At 35.7% G+C, this 20,306-nt stretch overlaps 1 protein-coding gene across 1 annotated transcript in view; it reads left to right on the forward strand.

The window, feature by feature from the left end:
- Nucleotides 1–20,306, forward strand: part of LOC134531594 (exportin-5) — a 298,110-nt gene that overhangs the window by 106,094 nt on the left and 171,710 nt on the right. The window contains exon 10 of the mRNA XM_063367321.1: nt 17,012–17,204. Coding sequence (XP_063223391.1) covers nt 17,012–17,204 — 193 coding nt within the window. The remainder of the gene's footprint in view (nt 1–17,011; nt 17,205–20,306) is intronic.

The raw sequence follows: 20,306 nt of genomic DNA on the forward strand, positions 1-20,306 counted from the left end.
AATTATGTCCAATAAGATTGGGCAAATTTCCTTTATCAGCCCAAGAGGAATCAGCTGTCTAATAAAATACAAGGTTCAAAGCACCAAGGTCTGTAAATAAATGTTCACACCCAGTGAATAGGTCCTCCTAAAATATTTCAAAATTAAAATTAGCTCCTATTAGCACAGTTCATTTGTACTACAACCTCAGTGATACATAACCAAATTACAGTTTATGTATTTTAGTATTTTACTATATACCGTGTTTACTCGCATAATCGTCGCAGATTTTATTCTAAAATCAAGTTTGAAAAGTAGGGGTGCGACCATTGTGCGGAAAAATTTTTTTTGTTAGGTAAAGTTATTCATAAAAACAAAAACCGTTCATGGAAAGTACGTTTATTTAAAAAAAGGCGGAGTATACAAGAGCACGCCAAACAATCTATATTAATAATTCCTTAAATAAAAACCTTTCTTCAACTTTAAATAGAAAAACCAAAACTCTAACGCGAACGGGTGAACTAACGTGTCGTAGTGTACACACTTGCCACGATAGAATGCGGGCTATCAAATGTAGTTAACTTGGCACCTGACAGAAAGCCCGCGTTGCATCCAATCGGCGAGATATCGATATTCGACTACGTGCGCGCGCTCTATACGGGAAGCAACATAACCAAACATGAATGATGTGCTGGCTACATTTTTATAAGCGGTACGCCGCGGTAACGCAGACATTCAGATAAAGGAAATACCGTTTAAAAACGTCTTTAAAAGAAAATTTACACGTCAGACAACTTTGTATTTCCGTTTATTAAATAAATAAGTGGTAATGACCGAAATTAAATTTTAGATTATACCTACACCGCGGCGACGCAGACGATCAGATAAAGGAAATAACTTTTAAAAACGTCTTTATAAGAAAATTTACACTCCAAAGAACGTCATATTTTTCTGTTAATTTATTAAGTAAGTGGTAATGACCGAATAAATATTAGATTTCTACTTTAAAATACATCGTTTTATACGGAAAAGATACCAACACAAAGCATTCAGCATCTACTAGCGGGACCAAAAACATCATGCGACGTTTACGCGAGAGGTTTTTTTTATCCCAATTTTGACAGCCTAAAATATGGTTGCGACGATTACGCGCGTGCGACGATTCTGCGATAAAACACGGTAATGCATTTGACTAGTATCACTTTATTCCTGTGCACAGAATACTTGTAGGTACAGCAAGCAATCTAGTATTTCAAATTATTTTACAGAAAAAGAAAGTTCTTCTGCCCACTCCAACAACCATTATTAAATCACAAAACCTCATAATATTCTTCACTTCAAATTGTACTAATCAACAGGTATGGGTAATGCAGCAAGAATGAATTTAAATTATTTCTAGATTTTACGAACTAATGTTTTTTGCACGATGAACATTTAAGTGAGGAAACAAAGTAATATAGCTAGGGCCTGGAAAACTTCGGTGTTGTCAGTATGCAAAAAGCAGTACTTTCAAATTAGAAAAGCGGTGGTTTAAAGTCGGTATTTTCGTTATGCAATGGAAATTTTACCGGTTTTTTAAATGTTGACTAAATTGTGCAGTTATTGAATATAATAGTTTACACATTTAATAAACAATCCATGTATACTAAGAATAGACTACAGGTGCACCATCCTTTATCCGAAATTCCAAAATCCGAACAGCTCTAAAATCCGAAATTTTTTTCGAAACTTCAACATCCGCGATATTCTTCGCAGTTGTGTGGCAAACTCAAGTCGCGATCGCGTGACTAGTGCAAGCGAGTGACTTGGCAGCACTGCGTCAGCAAGGCAGCATGCAATTTGGCAACTCTGAGGCGCTGTTTTATCGCGTTTAGTAGTTAACCGTGTTGTTACGCGAACGTGTAGCCATATTTGAAGACGGCAATGGCAAAAAGGCATTCCGATATGAAGATGGGTGCTAGCGAAAAAAAACGAAAACACTTAACATTATCAACAACTCAGAAGGTGGAATTATTGCGGAAACTAAACCAAAACAAGTGACACTTCAAGAGGCATTTAAAAATGCCATCATTCGTGCTGCTTCATCTCAGGAGAAGGAAAATCCTGCTCCCGGCCGATCACGAGACGTACGAGTTGATGGCGACATCGGCGGTGATGACGACGCACCATAAACATTCTCCAGATGTTTTACAGTATCAGTTGTTAAAAACAAATTATTTTGGCGATTGTTTCGGGTATTTATTTATGCTGCAGTGTTTATTTGCGTTATGTACTTTGTTGTTTTTTGTACTATGTTGCTTGAAATTCTTAATACATCTGACATAACCTAACTTGGCTTTACTAGGCCTCCTGTATTATAATTCCGAAATCCGAAAAATTCCGAAATTCGGAATGCTGCTGGTCCCGACCATTTCGGATAAAGGATTGTGCTCCTGTAATATGCATAACAACAGTCAATTAAATCCAAAACAGTTACACTAAACAGACACATTGCTATAGATGTTTGCAACTACAATTTTTTTTTTCGGCTGCAGATGCCACATGCTTAGCCGACTTTAGGTGTTTGTCAATGGAATTTTTTGGGTTAAAGAATACTTTAACTTTGCGTGAGTATTAGTTTTCTGCAAATACAGTAGAATCCCGCTGATGCGTCCCCTCACGGTTTCCGGAAAAACGGACTTATAAACGGAACGGTTGCAATAGAGAATTCGGGCCAAATATTACCCCCCCCTCCCCCAAATATATCCAAATACATAAAATACTCGCGCTAAATGAATTCGCGTCACGCGAGTTCGGCTATGCTAGCCGGCTGGTTGTTATTTTCGTTCAAAACGTGGCGAAAGAACTTGTGTGGATCAGGTAGAAAACATTCGGCTATAAACGAAAGATTTAAGAACAATGCTATCCTGAAATGCTGTGACATGTTTTTGGAGTAGATAATCACAGCGACAGACCGACAGGATGCGCTTCCGCCCTTGCCGTCAGCGATGTTTATTTTGACAGCTCAAGCAATTATCTTTTCTACGTCCCTTCGCAGCATAACAGAAAAAAGAAAAAAAAACACGTTGGAATGCAGATGGAAAAGTAACTATGCAGTAAAATAAATATATTTACGGCCCTGCTAAATATTTCTATTCAATAAAATTTGAGGTATTAGTGATTTTTCAGCAGAAACTGCTGTGTGAATAATAAACAAATTGTATCATAATAACTTAAACTTATAAAATATTTATTAACGGCGAAGGACAGTCACGGAAGCCCATAAAAATATTTATTTTACAGAGAATGGACTATACAACCTGGCCTTTGTGCATGCGGTGTGGGATGGGAGGAGGATGCTGACAGTTTCTCACGCAGAAGATTGAAAAGGGAGGGAATGTATTGAAATGTTAGTTGGAAAAGGGAGGGGGGGTGAAGAGTCAGCTAGTGTAATTATTTAAATTATTAAATGTAGTTAATAATTTCAGTGTCTCTAGCCTACCTCTCTCAGTTTTAAGAATTGTGTCTAGAACTTTGAGTCTGAAATTAAAAATTACAGTGGCAAAAGTTTGTTGAATACTAATCTCGTGACTAGACCTGGTAATGACGTGTAAACAAATTCAAATGTAATATTTATACTTGCGTGTAAGGTTTTGTGCAGACGGTGATAATATACTTCGACAGGCACAATATCACACTTTATATAAATAACTTAACTAAAATAATTTAAGTTAAGATACAGATGGAATTTGTTATCACTCTTGACTTCAAACATCTAACAATTCTCTCATTTGAGTAAGTTATCTTTAAGATAAAATGTTAATTACTTGTGTGTTATTTATTTTAAACTAGCTTCAGTCCGGCAGAGCGTGGACCACTGGGTACGCAACTTGCAGTACCAGTCAAACAAAATAGCAACATGTTCTTTCAATATCAAGTTCCATCTATATTATCTAATATTATTTAGTTCGGGATCGCGATTCCGGAATTTTAATGATAAATCTAAAGATGAACAATTACACGGTTTTTCTGTACAACGAATATGTTCGATAACATAAAAGATTCTAGTTCGGTGAAAACTGTTTGTCTTGTTTAAATCGTAATTCGTGAGGGTATTTCTCTAATCAGCGAGTCTTCGGGTGATGGGGTGAGGGACCAAACCTTGCTGCCGGATACCCACGAGACGTGTAGGTTCGCGGAGAATCCTGGGTTCGACTCAATCAGGACTGCGAACTTGGTATTGCTCCTCCGGTCTCTAGCGGGCGGCAGGAATACGCGCAGTCAAGACTACATCCTTCGGGCTGCGGGCTGCAACTGGGCTGGACTGCACGACGGTCATCCTTCCCGGGCTCGAACTGCGACTTTTCGTTCTTCTACAGGATTCTTCTTTCTTCAGGATGATCAACGGCCTTTATTCTTCGTAGTTTCCAAGCAATTTACAGTCATCGGACGATCTCTTGAATCTGGATGCTCGTCGACTTCTCTTCTTAATAATTATTTAGATTCTTGACGTTTGAGTTTTATCTTCGTTGATTAAATTTATTAGTTCCTTCAGAATCTCCGTCAATATTGGCATTAATAAACAGTTTCAATTCTTCTATAAATATTCAATTCTAACTTAATGTCGAAATCGTTGCGTTTCTAGATGTTGCCTTCATCGAGTCTCAATTTGTTCTAAAAGAATCTTTTCCCCGTCACTAATAAACGACTTTCTTACGTTTTGTTGATTAAACAAAAACTAGTAAAATTACTACCCGTTACTGTCGTTGTTCATCTTTAAATTAATATTGACTTCAAAAAAATACTGCTATCCTAGCCTTGTCAATAATTTAAAAATAAAATTGGCATAGAGTAATACATAGACAAAACGATAACCAAAGAAATTTACAGTTTGAATTGATCATAGATTACAAATATAAACATACGGAATAAAGTGTAATTAAACAAAATAAATAATAAAGGAAATTAAATATTTATTTTCTATAAAGGTAAATATTGCCTTTATAGAATTGCCCCTTTCAGAAATGTTCATAATGGCAATTATTTATGACGACATGATGACATTTCTCACAACTTAACTTGAAGTGTCTTTTCACTTTCGTCTATCAAATGTTCGATACTATCGAAACATAATCACCAATTAGTTCGTACATGTACACACACTAAACCATAATCTGACAATAACAAACGATACACCTACACGTTAATATTTACAACAAAATATAATTATCAACAAATAGTGTATTGTAAACATCTGCAATGTATTAACATATTTACAGGAATTTACGGTACGACAGGTGTGTAATATTCCCTGAGCTGTGTGATATTGTAGCAACCTACTACTTGATTAGTAACTCTTTCTGAGATTTCATAACAATTGTTTCTAATTATTTTAGTGACAATATAAGGTCCTTCGAAAAGTAGAAATAATTTCTTTGTGACAAATCTCCAAAACTGACTACTAGGGTTCGTTCTTTTTAGAACGAGATCTCCACATTTAAAATTCATGTTTCTCGATGTTTTCTGTTGATTCTTACGAATCCTGGCCGCCGATGTTAGTTTGGCTTTGACCATTTCTTCCGTCTCCTTTCTTATTTCATCTAATTCTATTTGTTCTTCGTTGGAAATTTCTCTATTTAAATTAGGTAATATGAATTCGGGAATGATTATTGATCTGTTTCCAGTCAGAGTTTCAAATGGGGTAATCGTAGTTGAACTATGCACAGTATGATTAAGTACACATTCAATGAATGGTAACTTATTTCTCCAACTCTGCTGAACATCATGACAAAACGTACGTAACATATTTCCTAAAGTTCGCATTTGTCGTTCTACTGGGTTACTTTGCGGATGCCGGATTGAAGACATGGTTGGGGTAATATTCAATCCTCTTAATCCTTCCTGCCATTTTCGGCTGACAAACTGGGTAGCATGGTCCGATATAATGGTTTCGATATGCCCTATTTCTGTTTCAAACAGTTTAACTTTATTGTAAACAATGTTACTTGTGGCGTTGACGATAGGGTAGTGTTTGGTAAATTTTGAAAATATATCTAACATTACAAAAATGTATTTAATTCCAGCTGTAGATCTGGGTAGTGGTCCCAACACATCCACAGACACCAGTCGTAAGGGCTTGTCTGGAATTATGTGTTGTGTTTCGCCAATTAAATTTTTATTTGAATGCTTGGCCTTTTGACACAGATCACAGGAGCGGGTAACTGCAGCTATCTTTTTAGCTAAATTGGGACAATAAATCTGCCTGCTTAATGACGATAGTAGTTTCTTTGATCCAATGTGTGCGCAGTTTGAGTGAATTTCCCAAATCATAGTGTTTATCACCGCTTCTGGTATCACGGGTTTCCAAATACTTTCAAACTTTGAATTTGATCAGTTTTGGTAAAATAACGTTACATCACCAGATAAACAATATTTCTTGTGTATTTGGTGCGTATGTTCTAGACATTTTAATTTTTCCGTTACCTTTCGACAAAAGTTATCTTCACTTTGTAATACTGGCAAATCTCTAAAATTGTTTTTGATATAATCACATTATTATTAATCTGTTGTGCCATCATATTCGCCATTAAAAATTCTTTAGGATTACTTTTTGCGGAGAATTCGTTAGATAATCCTTCAGGTATTCTACTCAGGAAATCCGCAACAACGTTTTCCTTGTCTTTAATATGACAGATTTCTATATCATACTCCTGCATAAGTAAACACCATCTAGTTAGCCTGCTTCCGAATATTTTGCCAGTTTTTAAACACATTAACGCCTGATGGTCCGTTAATAGTTTAATGTGCTCTCGTAATAATAGATCTCGAAATTTCTGTAATGACCAGATGATTGCCAATGTTTCTCTTTCCGTGACGGTATAGTTTCTTTCTGCCGTATTCAGGGTTCTGCTTGCCATTGCAACCGTTCGTTCTTTACCTTCGTCATCAATCTGAGCTAATTTAGAACCTAATGCATACGCAGAAGCATCCGTATATAATAAAAATTCTCGACCTAACATAGGGTGGTGTATAACCTGCTCCTTCATAAATATTCGTTTCAGATTTTCGAAAGCTTCCTCCTCTTCATCACCCCATTTCCAGATTTTATTTTTCTTTTGCAAATCAAATAGAGGTACCGCTATCTTGGCTACCTGGTCACTATAGTTACGAGAAAAACCGATGACCCCGAGAAAAGTTCTCAATTGCTTCACATTCTTTGGCGATGGAAATTTGGTAATATTCTGTAATTTATCAGGAGCTGTCTTGATACCAGTGGGAGACAGTATGTGTCCTAGAAAAGGAACCTCTTGCCTGCAGAATAAAGATTTCTTCAATTTTACCGTCATGCCGGCATCACGCAACTTGGTTAATACTATACTAATATGTTCGACGTGCTCTTCGAAAGTAGACGACGTAATTAATATGTCGTCGACATATGCTCTGGCAAAGTCTTTACATTCTGGTCCTAAAGTTTTGTCCAAACATCTAAATTATCTAGATTACTTGTGCATATAAATGCATACGGGTCTTCCCTACGAATAAGTGCTACGCATTTGTCTGTAATTTGCCAATTTTCAGTAGTCGTTGGTTTTTCTATTTCATCCATGGCCGTAACCATCCATCCGCTGAAATCCAGTATTATTTTACTTGTGGTAAGAAAATCTACTCCTAAAATAATAGGTTTGGCTAACCCTTTGACAGTTAGTACGGGTACATGTTTTTTTATTTCCCAATCCTTCTATCTCTAATAAGGTCTGTTTGTTTATAATGGGACTAGCCCTAGAAGTTACTCCTAAAATTTTCAAACTGGGTACAGGCATTAGTGGTAATTTGACTCCAGTAGATTCTATCATATTGACGCAATCTTCACTAATACACGATATTTCCGCGCCACTGTCTAATAATATGGGTGTTTTAACTCCATTCACTGAAAGTGTGATTTCCAGACATAAAGCTGCCTTGCAATGTTCGGTGTTTTCACTGGGTTCGCTAAGTAAAAATTCTCTTTCATTTTCTTTGAATAATATTGTATTAATTCGCTTAGTAGTTATACTCGTATCATGAATATTCGACGTAGTGTTAGCCCCTTTCATTTCCTCCTTATGGAATGACGTACGGAGCCATTTTTCGTCATTCCTACTTAGTTTCCCACATTACCGACAAAACCTTTCCTTTGATTTGGTAACCATGTTGTCGCTAAAGTTTCGTTATTCTGAGGTGACGAAAACGCCTGCGTTTCTCCTTGCATTACTTCGGTTCCTCCATTTGCTTGTCTCGGCGTCCATTTTGTGTTATTACTCTCTTCCCTCGGTGGAATAGAATAATGTGTATTTCCTCCTTGTTTAATCTTATAGTTTATACTCGTAAACTCATTATCCCTCTGCGATGGTACAACATTTCTAGCATCGACTCTATATGAATTAGGTGCTGTTTCCGCAGAACTTATAAAGTGGTTATCTGCGTGTTCTGAATGTAATCGTTTGGATTTAAACCAAACTGCCCCTTCCTGACGTGGACTATCTTGTCATTCCGGTTATCGACTATCTTGTCTTTTCCGTTTTGATTTTCGTATCTTCGTCGGTTCCAGTAATTGTTATACCGACGTCGCCCCTGATAACTATTTTTGTTCCAGTTATCATTAGAGCAAGGCTGCCGTTTTCACGGATTTTATCCGTTTTTGCGGATATTTAGAGGTTAAAACGGATTCGCAGACAAAGCACTAAATTCCACGGATATTTCAGACTTTTTTTTATACGTTCCTCAAAAAATTTTGGAATTTACGTGATTAAATCACATTAACCTCCGAACCGCAAACGGTAAATATCGCGCCGCCATGTCAACTGAATATTTTATTTCAGGTTAGCCAACAGTGATTTTTTTCTTTCCGACATGGTTATATCGATTCGTGTGCTCATTTTACTTAGTAGACGTTTACGAAAATCGATAGATTTTTGGAAGTCGAAAGCGACAATAAGCGTTTTCTGGCTCTAAGATGAGTATTAGCGGCGGTGTATTTTGTTGACAAAAACAAACAGTATTGGAATACGAAATTGTGACGTTCGTTGCGTTCAATAGCTATTTATTTGAAATGTTTTTGATATTCTTCCATAGCTAGCAACGGTACTTTTAACAATGGAGAAGAAATTTAAGCCATCTCATGAACGGTCTGTGTATAGGCAGAAATATAAACGTGAGTGGGAATCGGAACTTCCGTGGCTAAAAAAAGGAAAAGATGAATATCACGCGGTGTGTAAATTTTGTAATTCCGAGTTTGACATCGCCAAAGGAGGGCTAAAGGATTTGCGGCGGCATGAAACAAGGGATTACCACAAAAGAAATTTCGCTTGTGGCAGTAGTAGTAGTAGTAGCTCAATGTTAAATTTTATAACAAAACAAAATCATGGAGTCGTCGATGCTGAACTGCGCTGGGCGAATTTTATATGTGAAAATAATTTGCCAGTTAAGCTAAGTGACAGCTTTTCTAAATTAGCGGCCCAAATGTTCCCAGACAGTGAAATAGCAAAGAACTTCAGTTGTAACCGTACAAAAACAAGTCAAATTATTACTCAAGCCCTTGGCTCATGTGCAGAGGAGATTATTATTACCAACATGAAAAATTCTCCATTTACCCTGCTAATTGATGAGTCTACAGATGTTTCTGTCACCAGACAAGTTGTGGTAATGGCTAGAATTTTCACAACAGAAGTTGAAACTCATCTCTACAAAGTAGTTGCACTTAGGGGAAAAGCAACAGGTGAAAACCTGTTTAATGTTGTCAACAATTCCTTTGAAGAAGACAACATTCCCTGGCAGAATTGTATTAGCATGTCGTCGGATGGAGCTAAGTCAATGGTAGGAGAATTTAATTCTGTATTGTCATGCATTCGAGGCAAGCAAGAAAATGTGTGGTTCCTTCATTGTACTTGCCACGTAGCCCACTTGGCTGCATCACACGCTTGCAGTGAATTGCCAGACATTTGTGAACAGCTAACCCGAGATGTATACACACATTTCAAAGTATCTGGTAAAAGGCAAGATGAGTTTAAAAACATTCAGCAGTTGCTTGATGTACCAGAACATAAAATATTACGCCCATGTTTTACCAGGTGGCTTGCGATGCTGCAATGTGTTGATCGCTTTCTTGAACAGTGGTCAGCACTTCAAGAATATTTTGATTCGAAAATTGAACCAAGAGAGTGTAATATGGAGTCAGTACAGCGCATAAAAAAAATTTTGCACTCACAGTCAGCAAAGCTGTATTTTCTTTTTTTAAGTGCAACTCTACCACGTTTCTTGAAATTTAACCTTCTATTTCAACAGGAACGGCCTTATGTGCACAAATTATACTCAGAAATGAGTGTCTTGTTACGCCAGTTCACCGCTAGTTTTGTTCAGTTCAGTGCAATTCAACAAGCGCCTGATATAACAGCTGTTGACTTTGGAAGGCAAAACCAACTTCCAAATGCAGGAATCTTCATTGGTCATGCCACACGAACACATTTGGAAAATAACCAAATAAACTCACAGGAAGAGACAGAATTTTTCAATTGTGTTCGTAAGTTTTATGAGATGGGTACAAAAGAGTTGCATCGTCTTCTCCCACTCAGGAATGATGTTTTGAAGAACATAGACATTTTTGATCCAGCTAAACAGCAGTCTGGAGATTGGGTAAAGGTGGAAAACTTGGCCAAAGCATTTCCGAATGTCATCGCAAGCAATGAATATGATGAACTGAATTCTGATTTTGTTGCATATTCACTGTGGGATCCACCAGCAGAATTGAGTACTGCTAAGACACATGAGCCTGACAAGTATTGGCATAAAGTGTCACAGTATGAAATTAATGGGAAAACATGTTTTCCACTGCTCTGTAAGCTTGCAAAGGCAATGCTTATTCTTCCACACAGCAATGCAGGGGTGGAAAGGATATTCAGTAAGCTTAACCTTATCAAGACAGCGCACAGGTCATGTCTTGAATCGCCTATGCTAAATGCTTTGTTGCATATCTCTTCTAGGAAGAATATGGCAGAATTCCAGCCAACAGAAGACATGAGGAGAAGAGCAAAACATCTGAAAAAGTGATACATATCCAAATACTGCCAGTGGTGAAGTGCAGGCTACGTGTGTGTGTGTAAATACTTGTATAAAGTGTTAAAAATTGTGATGTTTTGATTGAAGTATAGTTACATACATTATGATCGAATAATTTTCATAAAAATTGCATATTTTTTTGTATTTTTTTAATGTACAGGATTTTACAGGATATTTTATATTGAAAACAAGGATATTACAGGATATTTCACATTTCAATCAAGGATATTGTTTTCAAAGTGGTGGCAGCCCTGCATTAGAGTATTTAACGTGTAACGAATTAACTTGCGGTGGTTTAGGTCCGTGGTTCTGGTCGTCTTTCCTATTTCTCCAATTTTTATATAACGGTGCCGACTGACTTGCGTTCTTACGTTCGCTAAATTCCTTTTGATTGTGAGAACGATCTAATTTTTCCAGTCTATCGTATGTTAACAGTTGTTCTTTAAAGTCAACTATCCCGTTATACTGACGTCCTGTCAATTGCAACTGGTATTTTAACGGTAATTGAGATAATATCATGGCAATGAATTCCTCATCTTCCATATTACAATCTAAATATCTTGTTCTTTCATACATATCACTGATATGGGATTCTAAATTTTGAAATTTCTTGTTCTCGAATTTCTCTGAATGTAGTTAAATCCTGAGATTACTTTGAATTCTGGTACTCCAAAATTGCTGCAAGAATAAATTCTCGAAATTACTAAAATTGGTGACGGTGTCTCTGAGTAATTCCCACCAAAAATACGCAGTGTTTTTTAAACAATGACTAACGCATTTCAATTTTTCTCCATCTGAAAGATTAAATACCATACAATATTCTTCAAATTGTTTCAAAAATCTTTTCGGATTTTCAGTACTCTTTCCAGTATATGTTGGCACATTATCTAACCATTTTCTGGCAGGGTGGTGTAATGTTAAAATAGGGTCAGTGGTCATTGGTAAAATATTTCTATTGGATGTGTTTTGTTCAGTGTTAATATCTGTAGAACTAGCTACACTAACGGTTTCCTTGTTGCTAATACGTAGTTCATGAGTGTGTTATCTCATTTCCTTTTCTACGTCACTTATCCTAAGTTCTACCCTATTTACTTTACCTTCCAGATTCTTTTGTAACTGATCTAGTTCCTTTTGAATCATTACAACTGTATTTTCCTTACATTTATTTTGATGTTCATGTAAAGTATCATTAATGTTAGCTTGTATGCGAGGTATGGCATTTTATACTGTTTCTAATCTTGTTTCCACTACAGAAAAGTTTTGTTCCATTTGTTGTTGCGTTTGTGTTACTTCTGCTCGAATTTGATCGGTTTCTGCGGCAATCTTATTCAAAGCAGTATTTAAAATTTTGGCAATATTATCTAACCTTATACTCTGTTCTTGTTCTTTACGCTCGCGTTCCTGTTCTTTACGTTCTCGTTCCTGTTTCTTACGCTCACGTTCCTGTTCTTTACATTCGCGTTCCTGTTTCTCACGTTCGCGTTCTTGTTTTTCACGTTCGCGTTCCTGTTTCTCACGTTCGTGTTCTTGTTTTTCCTTACGCTCGCATTCCTGTTCTTTACGTTCGCGTTCCTGTTTCTCACGTTCGCGTTCTTCCTTCTCCTTAATTTTCTCTTGCTGCAAGAATTTGAACAATTGCTCTATGGTAGTGGTTTGCGATTCTTTTACCTCGGATGCTATTTCTTCCTCCTGTCGCGGCTGATGATCGTTCGATGTGTTCACCTCGCTAGGAATTCCTGAACTAGTGCTCACTTCCATTTCTTCGGTCACTAATCTCACTTCGTCAGCTACGTCTGAACTAGAACTGCTACCAATATTATCCTTGTTTCCTCTGAGGAAGTACGTTGTCCTATTTTCTTCTGCTGCCATCGTGTTAACTGCAAGTTTACCGTTACTCGAGCTTCAACTATGGGCGCCAAAAACTGAAGAGTCAGCTAGTGTAATTATTTAAATTATTAAATGTAGTTAATAATTTCAGTGTCTCTAGCCTACCTCTCTCAGTTTTAAGAATTGTGTCTAGAACTTTGAGTCTGAAATTAAAAATTACAGTGGCAAAAGTTTGTTGAATACTAATCTCGTGACTAGACCTGGTAATGACGTGTAAACAAATTCAAATGTAATATTTATATTTGCGTGAAAGGTTTTGTGCAGACGGTGATAATATACTTCGACAGGCACAATATCACACTTTATATAAATAACTTAACTAAAATAATTTAAGTTAAGATACAGATGGAATTTGTTATCACTCTTGACTTCAAACATCTAACAATTCTCTCATTTGAGTAAGTTATCTTTAAGATAAAATGTTAATTACTTGTGTATTATTTATTTTAAACTAGCTTCAGTCCGGCAGAGCGTGGACCACTGGGTACGCAACTTGCAGTACCAGTCAAACAAAATAGCAACATGTTCTTTCAATATCAAGTTCCATCTATATTATCTAATATTATTTAGTTCGGGATCGCGATTCCGGAATTTTAATGATAAATCTAAAGATGAACAATTACACGGTTTTTCTGTACAACGAATATGTTCGATAACATAAAAGATTCTAGTTCGGTGAAAACTGTTTGTCTTGTTTAAATCGTAATTCGTGAGGGTATTTCTCTAATCAGCGAGTCTTCGGGTGATGGGGTGAGGGACCAAACCTTGCTGCCGGATACCCACGAGACGTGTAGGTTCGCGGAGAATCCTGGGTTCGACTCAATCAGGACTGCGAACTTGGTATTGCTCCTCCGGTCTCTAGCGGGCGGCAGGAATACGCGCAGTCAAGACTACATCCTTCGGGCTGCGGGCTGCAACTGGGCTGGACTGCACGACGGTCATCCTTCCCGGGCTCGAACTGCGACTTTTCGTTCTTCTACAGGATTCTTCTTTCTTCAGGATGATCAACGGCCTTTATTCTTCGTAGTTTCCAAGCAATTTACAGTCATCGGACGATCTCTTGAATCTGGATGCTCGTCGACTTCTCTTCTTAATAATTATTTAGATTCTTGACGTTTGAGTTTTATCTTCGTTGATTAAATTTATTAGTTCCTTCAGAATCTCCGTCAATATTGGCATTAATAAACAGTTTCAATTCTTCTATAAATATTCAATTCTAACTTAATGTCGAAATTGTTGCGTTTCTAGATGTTGCCTTCATCGAGTCTCAATTTGTTCTAAAAGAATCTTTTCCCCGTCACTAATAAACGACTTTCTTACGTTTTGTTGATTAAACAATTTTGTATGCCTGAAACGAACCCTATTTCATGGCAGAGTTTAACACCATCTGCTACCTGCTTCTCCCCCATAAACCAAAAAGTTGATGGGAAGTTTAAGGATGAATGGGGAGAGAAAGTCATGAGTGAGTGTGTTGGTCTGCGGGCTATGCTGTATGCCTACAGGTGTGGTGACATTGTCGAGAAGACAAAAGACATCCAGCGGTGTGTTGCATTTAGCGACTACCTGGATGCCCTGAAGGCCCACCACACATGGAGGGTTGTAGTTAGAGACTTATGCTCGAGACAGCATCTGCTATACAGCTAGTGTACGAATAAGCTAAGCATAACGAGGGAGGATGGTATCCACACACTCCCCTGCCGTTTAATCCTCGAATGCAGCCTATGTCTCGATCAGGTGGGATATGGCTGGTCCCAAGCCCGGGAAAATGTAGAGGGTGTGACAGTAATAGTGAATTGTACAAAATGGGGCTTTGATATTTCAATAAATAAGATTTTACCTACATAATGTTTATTATTTTAATATATTACCTGTATTTCTCTAGGTAATCATTCTTAAATTAGTCTTGGAGAAGAAAAAAACATGTATATACACAAACATTAAAATATCTGTTTTCATGCAGCTTTTAAACTTGCATACGTAAACTTGTTCCTACTTAAAAGAGAGAAACATAAATATAAGTAAACATTAAAATAGCTGCTTCCATGAAGTTTTTTAACACAAATACTCTAATACACAAGAGACATTAATCAAATAATACTTTGGGTGAGGAGACTCAGAAATCACTGGTCTTGAATTGTGTAAGGACTGTGATGGTTACATAAATTGCATAAATTAAATTAGTTGTAAGAATTTTTTTTAAATTGCTAATTATTATTAAATTACAATTAATTTAAAACAAATGTAAACATTGAATTCACAATAAGATAATTAATTTTTATATAACATAGATTAATTTGATATATGATTAAGATTATAAGTCAAAATCAGAATTTTAATATTAATGTAGATTTATATACTCTTGTCTTGACACCGTGTCATCTAGAAGAGAGATTTTAGATGCTTTATTTGTAAAGAAATCTTAAGAAAATAATCTTACCTGTTATCATCTTCTTGAATATACAGGTATTAAAGTACTTTCCTTTAACTGTCAATATCAACTTTTGTTATGTTCATTAAATAAATCAAATGAATAGTTTATAGGATAGTCCAAAAAAATTAATAAGTACAACAGTTTAATTCTTGTAATAAATAAAAAATTATATGATAAGAAAATAATAGATCACATCAATTCTATAGTCTAGCTTCTTTTTATTTTTTATCTAGTCTACTTTGCCCTTTTTTCTTTGTTTAGTTTTAATTTTGGCTCTTTTTTTTATACTGTTCTTTGGTGTTTTTGTATCTGTCCATTTTTGATTGTTTTATATAACCTTGTATGTATGGTTTTGTTTTGTCTTTGTGTCATTATTTAGTGTATCAATGTTGTGCCTCTCAATTAAGGCTAATCATTTGCTTTTTGTAGGCATGGTACAAATATTAAATAATAAATAAATAACATATATCGAAATCCATGCATATAATATATAAATATTATATATATTATGTTTTTAAGAAAAAATGCAATGTCTTTAAGATAAAAATGGTGGTCACAACCATCATCATCAGAATGGCTAAAGATTTTTAAATTTTTTAGATATTTTTGGTCTATGATTTTCATAACAACTCTGATAGGAAATAGAATATCAACCTTACATGCATGAGGAAGAGTGACACTAACGTACACCATAAGGAAAGATGGCGAAATCCATCAGATGAAATCAATATGGTGGACTGCAGCAGATGAAAACAAGTTGGCTGCCTCCAACAGAAGTAAACAATATGTCGATCCACTTTAACGAAAAATGCAATGCACAGGAGTGGGGTGTTCTATGTTGATGACATCATAATGCACAGGAGTGTACCCCGAGACCCAGTGTCCCTATACATACCAAACATACCTACTCACATGAGCAGTTGCCGCAATTTTTTTTACTTGTTTTCATCTGTATTTAATAATTTTAATGAATATGTAAACATATGATTTTACTCAAAATTGTGTAGGTTAGGATTCCCATAATTAGCTTGTTCTGTTATAGATCATGGAAAATTGTTAAAACGATATTGCAGTGAATAAACGTAATGAACATAACAGTAATTAAATTGACATCAATAAGCTTGCATAGTTAGCAACTAGCTAATTAATTGCCTTCCAATTGTGGTAGCATAATTTCTGACAGTTGTCGAGCTGTTTAGTTTATCTCCATCAACTGCACGGCATATTTGTTAGAGAGAAGCCCAAGTAATTATTTTTCAGTTTTTGTGCCATCTTAAAATTGTTTCATTATTTTTTGAGAAGCTTTTATAAACCAGTTTTAATATATTTAATTAAAATCAATTTGAAACATACCTACATTTTATAATTCTCCTTTTTATCGTACTTGGCAGTAAAAACCATGCTACTAAATTTAAATTTCATCCAAATTAAGGTAAAAAAGGGAGTAAAAATTATTTCAGGTTACTGTAAATTTGGACATAAATAAAAATGTTTGACTATCACATCATTTTGTATCAGATAGTGTGTGTGTGTGTGTCTTATTGGAAAATTTGGGTAGTTATTTATCTAGCAGTTAATTATAGAAACATATATTTGTGATAAGTTTATAAACTAATACAAACTGTATTATGTTTTAATCCCCAGGAAGCATTAATAATTATAAATAATCACTTTAGTGACTATGCCAGACAAACAAGATTTATTGGTGAAGTCATTGGCTCAGTTGCTGAACGCTGGATTATTTTAGGAGATGCTGCGTTCAAAAGCCCAAAGGAATTTATGTCTTTTGTTGGACTGGATAAACCTCCAGTTGAGGCAAGCAGTGAAGATATGAGTGGTTTGTATGCTTTTTATGACAATATTATTTGGTTTGATGCCAAATAGTTAACATATATTAGTAATGCATAAGTCAACAAGTGTTGGCAGTATTGGCCAAATTGTTTTGCTCATTTAGCGGGCTCAGTTTTTTGCAGTGACTCATGTTGAATGCACCAGGGTTCGTACACCTCATTAATATCCTTAAAAAAATCCTTAATTTGTCTTATTTTATTAAGAGCCCTTCAGTGTTCTAAAATTTCACTAAGAATCCTTGAAAGCTCCTTAAGGGGCCTCCCTAGTAAAAATGTTTAGCGCGGTGGGCCACTGGCCACGTGCTACTGCCAGTGGTTGGGCGGGGCGATATACCTGAGCCTGTCGCCTGCGCCGCGGTGGAGGGGGGAGAGGGCGTTTCAGCGAGGGGGGCGGAATAATGGGAGGGTTTGTCATTGTGTGGAGTCCATTTGCTACTTATACCTGCGTTATCTGCGAACAAGATCGTGGCAAGAAAGGTGACTGTTTTTCCCTTTCGCTACATTCAACCAAAAGATAATGTTCTCATATTGCCTTGCTTGCTTCCTGACAGTGTTTATTAACTTGAAACATTAAATTAGTGTTGCGATCCAGTCCATATCCATTAAATACAAACAATCGTCAATTCTGTTTAAAACATTTATTTTTATTTTTTAATTATGTTCTACATAATTAATAGATTTACATACATTACAAAAAATTGTCACCAAAAATTGATGCGTTAGCTTGTGTTTTCAGAAAAAAAATTGTAAAAATTATTATAATTAAAAATAAATTTACAACATTATACTTTAGAACTGACATTTGTGTGATGAATGGTTTTGCACGAACATTATGCTTTCATTCATAAAAGTCTTCCGCACCGCGACGAGAAATCACGTCCTACTAATAGATTGAGTAATAAAACTGGGAATAAAATGATGAAAATAATATTAAATATTTTTACTCTTAGACACAAATCAACTTTTGAAATCGCAATAACGACAAACAAATTTTTAACTTACTTCCTGAAGAAAAAGTGCATGTCAAACTCACTTTAAAATTCTGTAGAGAAAAAAATGTCAGGAACAAACAAGTGATCCCACCAACGACACATCGTCAACTTTGTATTCTAGGGTTCACATCGTATTTAGGTACACTAAATATTACAGCATATTATTATTTTTGGCACTTATTACATGTTTAGCATTTTTTTTTTTAAATATTTTTTAATGACTTTAACGTTGCATAATATGATGAATAAATATACACGAATGAACTGGAATCCCGTTCCGAGTTACATACAGACTGTTTACGAGCAGTGTAAATTTCTTAGCTGTTGCAACAGCGGCCTACAGGTGGATTCAGACTGCAGGCTTAGTCAGTCACGCTGAATCCACCTGAGTTCAGATTTTATCGAAGACAAGTGCGGGTGGTATGTAAGAACTCAGTGTGCACTGACTGTTGTGCTCAAGGTGTCAGTGAAATGTATAGCTGGAATCACGGGCGAAAATCTGTAGGATTCCCATGAGGCCCGCGGGATAACGTGAAGATTTTGCAAATGCAAGTGGGCCCCCTCCGATGGGCTTTTTTTATTTCAGGGAGGTTCGGGCCACCCTGAGATTTTCCCCTCCTCCCGGAATGTACACATGCAGCTGGAATTAATTTTTAGCCAAGTACGTAATTTGGTGCTGTATTTAGGCTGTCAAAGAATATACGAAATATGGCTGCTTTGATAATTAACGATAACTCCTTTTTATTGTGAAATAGTACCCATCTACAACGAAATCCCTAAATATATCACCACTACTGTTGGGGATTTTTTATACAAACTATCAAAATAATTTTGGTTTCGTCACTGTCACTAGCTGTTATTGTATCATACAAAAACATGTTTGTTTTGTGTATTAATTTACGGTATTCATCTGTGTCAAAAAAAATCCTTTTCGATAATAAAGTGTAAGCAAGGTAGAATATAAGGCTAATTTTAAAATAAAAATTGAATAAAGTATTTTTTGCTTGCAGTAGTTCAAATTTTTGAATTAATTTAGTTGTTTGTTAAAAAAAACCTTCTAAAATCAAAGAAACTACCTACTTCCTAAATAGATAAATAGCGCTTTAAGTGTTCACACGCTTTTATAAATATTTAAACGCCAACATTTCAAATGTAGGTTTCACATAATGATAAAATCTTATCTATTTTCATGGTTATGCCTAATGGAAATAATACACAACAATTCGTCATATATGTTTTTTATGCTTTTAATAACTACTCTACACATGAGCAAATTTCAATATACATAAAACTAAGGAACTCTGCATTACATTTTAAATCTGTGTACGACACTAACAGAAATTGAAGCATAAAATAACATTTTTATTTTTTAATTAATAAGTATTTCATCAACGTGAGCTATGCTTTCATCTCAATGAAGCCACGCTACATAGAGGAAGTGCACATGTATTCAGTCATAACAACAGACCCTGCGGATCACCGAGTAAACTAATGAATGGAATTCATAGCATTACCAGGGTTTTAAGACATATTTTCGCTTCTACTCAATCGCAACATCTCACTTAGCATGTATAATGATATGGTTTCAGTAAACATAACATAAGACATATTCGCCCCATGTACAGTAGAGGAAACTAAAATGTTTGGAACACTGTAAACTAATTGTATTGTCATTTCTGTAGTCGCTCGAAGCGGCAAACTATGTATTATTGTTTAATTAAACGAAATATTAAAACAAACAAACAATAACATTATGTTCAGACAATTCGTTACGTGAAGTGAATGTAATAAAATACACAAGACAGTTTCTTAAAAATACACACACCATTACCAAAACACAATCCCATAAAAATCATATAATATTCCATGTCGATTTAAATTATTATCTATTATTCACCATGATAATTTCTTGCGGGTAGCCAGCAGCAAAGGGACACAATTTTTATTCATTTAATTAACTTTGACCAAACTTGTAAAACCTGGCATGAGCAAAGTAAGCTAATTCACAATTTTATTTTGCGTCACAATATTAAACATCAACTAGTAATGATTTAAGAGTTTGCTTCGCTTGGTAGAACATCGAATATAGTCATCTCC

The sequence above is a fragment of the Bacillus rossius genome, chromosome 5 (assembly GCF_032445375.1).
Source record: "Bacillus rossius redtenbacheri isolate Brsri chromosome 5, Brsri_v3, whole genome shotgun sequence".
In the NCBI taxonomy this organism is placed as follows: domain Eukaryota; kingdom Metazoa; phylum Arthropoda; class Insecta; order Phasmatodea; family Bacillidae; genus Bacillus; species Bacillus rossius.